Source organism: Caloenas nicobarica, chromosome 19, assembly GCF_036013445.1.
Source record: "Caloenas nicobarica isolate bCalNic1 chromosome 19, bCalNic1.hap1, whole genome shotgun sequence".
NCBI classification, from domain to species: Eukaryota; Metazoa; Chordata; class Aves; order Columbiformes; family Columbidae; genus Caloenas; species Caloenas nicobarica.
The window spans coordinates 9,736,514-9,745,436 of record NC_088263.1 but is presented as its reverse complement, the minus strand read 5'-3'; the positions used below and the strand labels follow the sequence as shown (position 1 = coordinate 9,745,436).

At 47.9% G+C, this 8,923-nt stretch overlaps 1 protein-coding gene across 3 annotated transcripts in view; it reads left to right on the top strand.

Annotated features, from left to right (window-relative positions):
- Positions 1-2,770: 2,770 nt before the first annotated feature.
- KCNT1 (potassium sodium-activated channel subfamily T member 1) overlaps positions 2,771-8,923 on the top strand; it is a 57,138-nt gene continuing 50,985 nt past the window's right edge. For all 3 annotated transcript variants that reach the window (XM_065648455.1, XM_065648454.1, XM_065648453.1), the window contains exon 1: positions 2,771-2,865. In XM_065648455.1, coding sequence (XP_065504527.1) covers positions 2,771-2,865 — 95 coding nt within the window. The remainder of the gene's footprint in view (positions 2,866-8,923) is intronic.

The window sequence follows — 8,923 nt, the reverse complement described above, 5'->3', positions numbered from 1 at the left end:
TAAAGACATCTTTATCATATAGTTGCATGCAGTATTTGTTTTGCTAAACCTCCATCCAGAATAAAAAAAAGTGACAATTTAAAAAATTCTGCATGATTTGATATGCAAGAATAAGAGAGAACATATTCAAAATGTAGCTGCTACTGCAGATGGGAGAAGAAACTCAGATGCAAATACATAGCAAAAATTGTGTTCCCAGAGATACTGGTATAATTGGATTTTACTACAGTTTCCTAACACTAATAAAGGATGTGGTAAATATTTGCTTTGTTTCATGAATCTGACACATGATCTGAAGCCAAGAGAGACAGATTAATCGGATTTGAAAACCAAAACCCCGAAGACGGGTGTTTGACATTTGAAGAGGATGGTTGTGTACAGATGAGAGCATCCTTAGCTTTCCAGGGATGCAGGATAGCGGTGGGGAGTGTCAGACGGGATGTAGCTCTGTGCAAAGGTGCCCTTTCCACATGGCAGTCAGTGTGGCTGTGCCTGTGCAGCTGTAGCGCTCGGCCTTTCCTCCGGGAAAGGAAACAGCATGTTCCTTTAAACAGGCACTTAATAATCAATGGCGATTACTGTGCGTGACAGTCTCCTTCAAATGCAATTATAATCGCCCACATATGGAACTAGGTGCTTGGCTCCCCACTTTGGAGTATGCATTATAGTAAAAGAGTGGATGATTTTTTAAAATTTATTTTTTCTCTCCCTGGAAGTCCAGTTTTAGGATGCTGTCCTGGCCTTGCAGCACGAAGAAATCTTAACTGGGCTAGAATTTTGCTGGAGGTGACCTGGAGAAAGTATGCTTTTGGCATAATTTATCATAGTTAAGCTCTAAGAGGAAAGACTTAATTGTGGCTTTTTTGTGATTACATTAATGTTAGATACTCCTTTGCAATGTGAACTGGAGACGTTCAGCTAAGTTCTGTGCTTACATTAGTTGATCCAGAGGGACTCCTTCAGTTGACAGGAGTTTGTCTTGATTTCTCTTAAAGATCAAGTTTTGGATCAATGTATATCACAGAGTAACCTCGCTGATGCCCAAGGCCCCACACAGATGCATTACCTTGGCTGCAGTGTGCATATGGCAGCTAAAAGGAATCAAAAAGCTCTGGGGGTATAGAATTAAGCAGCAAATAACATCAGTGAAAATCATCAGAAGTGCTGAGACTGAGCTGTGGTGTCTTCTGGGGCTGTGTTCAGCAGAAATTCCACATGCTGGTTGCTCTTCCAGAAACTCGGGAACAACAGCTGAACAGGACTTTGGAACCTGGTCCACCGGGAACTTGTTTACAGGGGTTTGAGTTGTTAAAGGTAGAAAACGGTCTGAGGAGCCTCAGATCACAGCTCTGCAGCCAGCAGCAAAACCTCTCTGTGTTTGCTTATTGCCAACTGAGTGTTCAGCTTTTTGAAGCTCTTTTGCCTGTATATAGCTTATGCACTATGTACTGGAGGCAAAGCTGTGGGAAGGTGGTAGGAGTGGGTTGGAAAGGCTTTGGATGAGACCCTTGGCAACTCATTTGACAGGAGCTGGAGCCCCTCAGCTATTTGTCTGCCTCAGGCTCCAGAGTTACGTGCGGGGGACAAAGCATCAGCTCACTGCAGGGGCACCATGTCTCCCAAGCTCTCCCCATCCTTCCCACTTTCCACAAAGGGTCTATGAAATTGGAGTTCTGTTGTGGCACAGATAAATGCCACTGATGAAGCCAGAACCCAGAGGATCAGTACCTGTGATCTTGCCTTGTGACCTTACAGCATTGAGTCACTTTGTTGCCTTGTGAAGTTTCAGACTGACCCTGATCTGCTGTAATTCCCAGCTCTAGCTGACATGTGGAGCAGTGCTGTACCTGTGTTCTGGTTGGTAAATGTGCTTTGAAAAGGGAGAGCAAAGACAAGCTCATAACCCTCTGAAATGTTTGAGAGCTGGTTGAGTTTCCTGTCTGTTCTGTATGGCAGGGCAGACTGCGTGTGCACAGCTGTTTGAGCAATCACCTTGGGTCTCTCCCAGGTGGTGCGATCCCCCCATCCTTGATCAGAGCCATCAGAACGCCAGGGGATGGGTGATAGATCCTCCCGGCCACGACACTTGGCAGCTGGACAGACGACTGACTCATCAGTGTTCGCGGTTTCTCATTTAATACTGGGGCTCTTCAGATGATTTAAGTGCCGGCAGTCCAGAGAGGAGATTGTGCTTCTGCTTCCAGCACGGTTGTGGAGCCATCGCCTTGTCTGCCTCCCATCCATACTTTTCTTTGCGGGGGGAGGCTGGGGGTGGATCCGGGTTTGCTTGTCAGCTGTCGATTTATCTTGCGAACGCTTTTATTTCCTCCTGGCGATTGGGCTTTTCCATTGGCTCCTCTTGCTCTCTGCTGTTCGCCTGCTGAGGAGCAAATGTCCTGTGCGCCGGGGGGCTCTGCACCGCGCCCACCCCGCCGGCCCCTCGCCTGAGGCTGGCAGAGCCCCTGGCCACCCATGCCCCCGGGGGGAGCGCTCTGCGGGGGGGGCACCGCCGCCTGCCCCGCAATGTAATTACCGCCTCTCCCGGGGCGGGGGCCGCGGGTCGCTGCGTGCCGGGGTGCGGGGGGGCGGCCCCGGAGGAGGTGCCGGGGCGGGGGCGGGCGGCGGGGGCGGGCAGGGCAAAGCAGGGCGCACCCCCCATTGCCGCTACCCCCTTCTCTCCCACAGGCTCTCGTCGCCCGGCGGCTGCGGCGGCGGGGACGGCGGCGGGAGCCGCAAGAGCGGGGTCATTCTGGACATCGCCGCCCTGAAGATGACGGAGCTGGAGTCCGAGGTGCTGCCCCTGCCGCCCCGGTACCGCTTCCGCGATTTGCTGCTGGGGGACCAGTCCTTCCAGAGCGACGACAGGTTCGGGGCGTCACGGGGCGGGGGGGGGACACAGTGGAGTGGGGGGTATGGGGACACACGCACACACCGCGAAGGGTGTAAGGAGGGGGACGCGTACCTGAGGACACGTAGCTGGGGTTGGGGACACACACCCGCGGTTGGGGACACACACTCGAGACACCCGCGGACCGCGCTCCGGGTGGGACACTCCGCTCCGGGGGACACGGTGTCCCCGCCCGTGCGGAGCTCTCCGCGGTGCTGACGGCCGGTGCCGGCGCGGGGCGATGCGGGATGTGCGGGGCGATGCGGGATGTGCCGGAGCCCGCGGGCACTGGGATGTGTTCGCAGGACCCGGGCGAGGCGCCACTGGGATGTGTGGGGGTGCTGGGCGTGGAGGCCCCGGGGAGCTGTGTGGGTTTGCCCCGGACAGCAGGCACCGGGAACGTGTGGATGTCCCAGGGCGGGTGGACATGCTGGCACTGCTGGATATTGAGAGTTGTGGGTGTACTGGGCCAGCAGACATGGAGATGTGGGTGTGCTGGGCAGCTTGCTGTGTCTGGGCGTCCCATCAGGGGCTGGCAAGGAGGAAAAGGAATCGCCGTCCGGGAGTTGTGTGCGATGCAATCGGTGAGGCGAGGGGCTGGTGAAACTCCCCGTTAAGCCGTATGTAGAGTTTGGGCTGAGCACATCCATTTATTTCGAAGGTAAGGCTCATGCAGAGGCTCAGTTCTTCAAGCCTGTCTTTGCAGCAGAGGATGCTGATGAGAGCACGATGACTCTAAAGAGATGCTGTGGATGTGGCACAACTCTCTCTTTCTTGGGCTGACTAGAGAAATGGCCTTTAGGGGTTGAGCGCCAAGCCTGCTGTTCCTGTCTGGCTGGCAGGGATTTATTACCAGATTGAGCGAGCTAAAGCAAAAAAAGGAATATCATGAGCAGCAAGTGAATTCCATGAGCAGAGCAGTTAAACGAAGAGGAGCAAGAACAACCCTCCCTTCAACTCTGTTCATATAATAAAAATCAAGGAGCTACAGTGCTAATGGGAAGTCAGTAAGATTGTAATCTTTTCCCACCAATTAATTGCATGATATAAAGAGAAAGAGCTGTAACTCTTGTTGAAAAAACCTTTCACTTGCTGGTGAGTTTGCCTTTGAGTAGCTGCTGTGTATTTGGTACACCTGCCTCAAGGCTTTTGTGCATCTGTGTTAAACAGTAGTTTCATTTTTATTATTGTACAAGCATCATTTTAAAAAAAGTGAATCTGGATTTGAGAATGTGGGATTTACAAATGTTCTAAATAAGCATTCCTAACTTTTATAGCTTCATAAGAATTAATCTTTCTCAAAAATGAGTCTGTGATCCTCAAGATTTTAAAGCCTAGATTTCCTTAGCAGGCACTTAAATATTAATATAATTTTATGGTATCAGGTGAGAGGCTGATGGGAAATTCCAATGCAGAAAATGTCTGGATTTCAGAATGGTTATGATATGGCTCATTTGGATAAGTTTGGAGTTTAAAATTTTAATAGTTTTCATAATTAAGTGCTTGAATGGATCTGAAATACAGCAGATGACAACTGCAGGTTGTGTGTGTTTACTGCATCTCACTAATAGACTCCTTAATCTTATTTTTCATCTAGATTTGAGTGTTTCTGATTCAGAATTTCTCTTTAATTTAGATACTTTGCATTATTCGTTAGCCTTATTCCTCAAGAGATCTCTGTCTCCCTGGCTTCATGTGCTGCTGTGTTTAGTTGTTTGGCTTTCCCCTTCATCTGGAAAATACCAAAAACTTCACAGCGTGTTTGGGAATGCAGATCTGTGAGCACACATTTGCTGTTCACATGTAGTCCTGTTCACTGGGAGTTGCAGTGGGCCACGGCCGTGGGCTTTTGGAAATGCTGCTGTTAGGCTGCGGTTTCAGTCCAAGTTGTTAATGACACTGAGACCTTCCAGATGAAGTAAGCTCTCTGGAGTAATTATGAGTAGTAAATTAGTCTGTTCCAAACCAACTGAATAAGCAGCTGATTTAGGCTAGCAGAAGCAAAGCAGAAAGCCTTTTTGGCTGTGTTGGCCTTATAAATACTAAGCAGCTCAGAGATGTGCTTTGAAGTGCTTTGCTCCAGCACTGACAGGAGTGTGCTGAGGGAAATTCCCCCATGTAAACAGCTTGGGGAAGTGTGAATGGTAAAATAGAGCTCATTGGACTTACAGATGTAACACTGAAGGAAAACACTGTCTCATTTATTCATAAAAACGCTACTAAAAACATTAGCGTCTCAAATACCTGCTTTTGACAAACTCCTCTAGAATGATAGTGTGCTGATGGAAGTGAGGAGGTTTCTGGGGTCAGCAGGAGCCTGAAAGGATGGGAGGCTGTGGGGAAATCCAGGTTTCTCTGCTTCTGGGGAATTAGAACTGTTCCTGTTAGAAATGTATTAATCCACTCTCAGCACTGAGGATGCTGAGGAGACACCAGCACTGGCCTGAAGCAAGAGAATGAGGTAATGCTGGAGCTTGAGGAGACAAGAGCTTGCTGGAACAAGTAGATAATTAGAGAGCTGTGGTGTGGCAGGAGGAGAGAGCGTGTCCAGATAACCCACGGAACTGAAGGAACTAATCAGTGAATATGAGGTGGAATAGGTAAAATAGGCTGCTTCTAATTTACTTTTCTTTTTAGAATGCGAAAGGTGAAGACAGTCTAACTAAGCAGGGCTTACTCTTTAGCAGGTAGACTGATTGACAGGAAAATTAAAATAATACTTTGAATGTTGTGTGGAGGTTGGTAATAAATCAGCCAGGAAGCAAATAGGAAAAAACTGACTAGCAGAGGAATGGGGGAGTTAAATGGATTTGAGCAACAGAGAGAGAAAAGCCTAATGACAAGCAAAGCCAGACTTGTCAAATGGAAGGGCTCCTTCCAACGCCTGCTTCTTCATCTTTGGAGCTCCCTGCCATGCGGCCTCTGGAAGACTTTGGGCTCAGCTGTATTTGAACGCAGTGCAACTGTATTTAAATATCATGCTTGACATTTTTTTTGCAAGGCAGGTCTTTAGGTTATAGAAACAGGATTAGCTGTCATTCAGCTCTAAATTTCCAGAGGGCACAAACTGCCGTCTTGGCATAAATCTGCCTAACGGGGATGGGGAGGCGATTTCTCCTTTGGGGAGAGGAGGTTCTCTTTGGGAACACTGACGTTGCCCCCATTGTCTGGCATAAGTCCTGTCTGATTCAGAAGTTTCTTCCCCTCTTTTTGGAAGGTTCTATCAATGTCAATACTGGGAGAAAGAGAGATCTGTTCTGCTCTCTTATGGCAGGATCACATTCCTCATCTCAGTGATGTTTTGTTGTCATGGAAGTATTCAGAGCCTCTGGAATAGAACAGTAAAGGCAGAGTTTGAGAAGTTGAGCCCGTAACAAAAAGGAGGTGAAGAACTGGGGGCACGAATACAGCGTGTGCCTGTCTGCCCTTTCACGTGTGTGGCACATGTCACCCCCATTGGGGACACCCCGTGCGATGGCACCTGCGTGTGCAGAGGCCGAGGGGGCTGGTGGGAGGAGGAGGAGGAGCTGGAGGCAGCACCATTGGTGCTGCGAGTCTGGCTCTGCAAGGAAGGCTTCTGTTCTAAAGTGAGACTGGTATTTGCTGATTAAAGGCAGCTGAGAAAGCACATCTGCTGAACTGATAAATATTGTTTTATACCACAAGCTGTGGCATCTCTTTGATCCTTGCTGTCCTGACTATGGCAGTTTTTGATCTCCTGCATTCTCTTTTTCTCGGGCAGTGCTGACAACGGGGTTGGGGCATGTATAAAAAAAGCCCATAAATAAAATTAAACTGTATCTCGGAGAATTGCCATTAGGATCTTATTGGCTGCCTGATTTAAATAGTCTGAATACTTTCCAGAAAATCATCTTCAGAAGCCACAGTCCTATTTACAGTAGCAAGAAGTAATGGATGTCACTTTGATTAAGTGCGTTTTTCTGAGGCTAATTATCAGCAAAGAATCATTTTGATGGATGGGGATGTTTGGAAAAGCTGCTTGTGCAGAAGAATTCAGCAACATCTCTATAAAAATTTTAACATCTCTCCTTTCAAATCAAAGACTCTTCAGATGTTGCATAACCCAGAAAAGAGAGTTTTTTAACAACTGGGGTGAATTCTTTTAAGTTTCTACTTCCAGGTTAGACAGATTTTGAAAACTTCTTTGTCTGTTAACTGACATCTGGTCTTAGTCTCTTGAATTTGTCTCTAAGTGGTGGCTCTAAATCATAGGTCGGATTATACTTGGCACAAGCAAACTGTAGTGCTGAAATGTCAGGCTTGTAGATCTTATCCTCACAGTTTTCATGCTAACACGTCCCAAGTGACTTGCTCATCAAATGCATCATTACATTAATGGATCTGAGCAGTTTTGTGTCCCTGTGTCAGGTTCCTTGAATGTGTCTGCGGCTGAATCCCCACTCGATTGCCATTTGATTTAATGGGCAATTTCTCTCATTTTATTTGGAAGATGCAGATGCTAATTTGAAAATTCCAGTTTGTATCCAGAAGTTAGAGATGTTTATTTCTGTGACAATGAGGTAACAGCCAATATTTTAGGTTCTGGGCTGCAATGTCTGTTCAGGCTGCACCATCTGCACTTCTGAAGGTTCGTACCTGGATTGAGGAGATCCAGCTCCGACACCTGTGTGCCACAAAATTCCTCTGGCAAAGGCTCTTCATGTCCCAGGAGTCTGATTCCTTGCTTGTGAAAGCAGGATGAAGGTATGTATTGTCTAAGACCCAGTCTCCCACCAGGCTTGTGTGCAGAACCTCTCGAGGGATGACTCCGGTCTCAGTTGTGATGCCTGAGCCCAGCTCCAAACCAAGTATTAATAATAAATAATACTGGTGAAGATGGTGGGATCTGAAACAGAACCTTAAGAGTGCCCGCGTGACTGCTTGAATTGAATTGCATCTCCTTGGCTTTTGCCACTTGGCAAAGCAAAATCAAAACTTTTATTAATTGGCTTAGGCTGTTTTCCTTAGCCAACGACTTGTCAGAAAGTTTCTGTTTGACAGCAAAGCATGTCTGCTCCCAAGCGCTCAGCCAGGCTGCGGCAGGAGCCGCTTCACCGCTCGGAGCCATCGCTGCTCTGGGCTCCTGCTGCTGGGCCACGGTTGTGCCGGTGACACGTGCTAGTGTAGATCTTCCCAAAGCTCTGCTGTGTCAGCCAAGGCTGTGGGCACGACCATATTCAGTCCCCAGGTGGAGAAGCTGCCAGAGTTCTCTTTGGGGAGGAGCGGACACAATGTGCTCCTCTGACGGGGCTTGTTCCTGCTCTCGGAATCAGTGGACAGGGGCATCCCAGGCACAACGACGTAGGTCTAGACTCGCAGAGCTTATAGGAATGTAGGGAAAAAGCCCCTGGGGCAGGGTGGTGCTGTACTGAAATCTGCTGCCAGTCCTATTTGCCACCTTGCATGGAAGAGTAACCAAAAGTCTGTGGTCCTGAGTGTGAGGGCGGCCGCAGCGGGTCCTCTCCCTTAGCAGGGGCTAAATCAACATGTGTCACCACGGGGCTCCTCAGCCTGGCTCCAGGTGGGATACACCGGGGTAAAAAGAATATTGGAAACCTAGAGCAGCTTTATAAAAAGCATATGGTTTTTCTTGTGTTTGTAAATATATATTTTTTTAATTTTAATGGCACATAGCATTCTTCCTCGCGGTTTGCTTTTTCAGCTGTTCTGAAAGGCTGCGGTGGTAGTTACTAACGCGGTGTCTTAATTGAAGTGCTGTTTGGAGTTTTTAAAATGGATGTTTCCTTGTAGCTATGGGTGTGCCTTTGAGTGTTCATCTTAAGGCAGGAACCCCTGGACATCAGCAGTAAAGTTATGAAAGTAATACAGCAAGAGAAGAAATGCAGTTCTCTCATGACATTTAAAAAAAATAATATAATTATTACTCTTTTTGGGGATATTGCTTTTACTCTCAGTAACAGACCCTTGCTAGTAATAAAAGTGAACGTAGCAGTCTGGTGGAATGACCGGAGGTATCCCTGGGGTGCTGCAGCACGTACAGCTGGGCCCTGATGA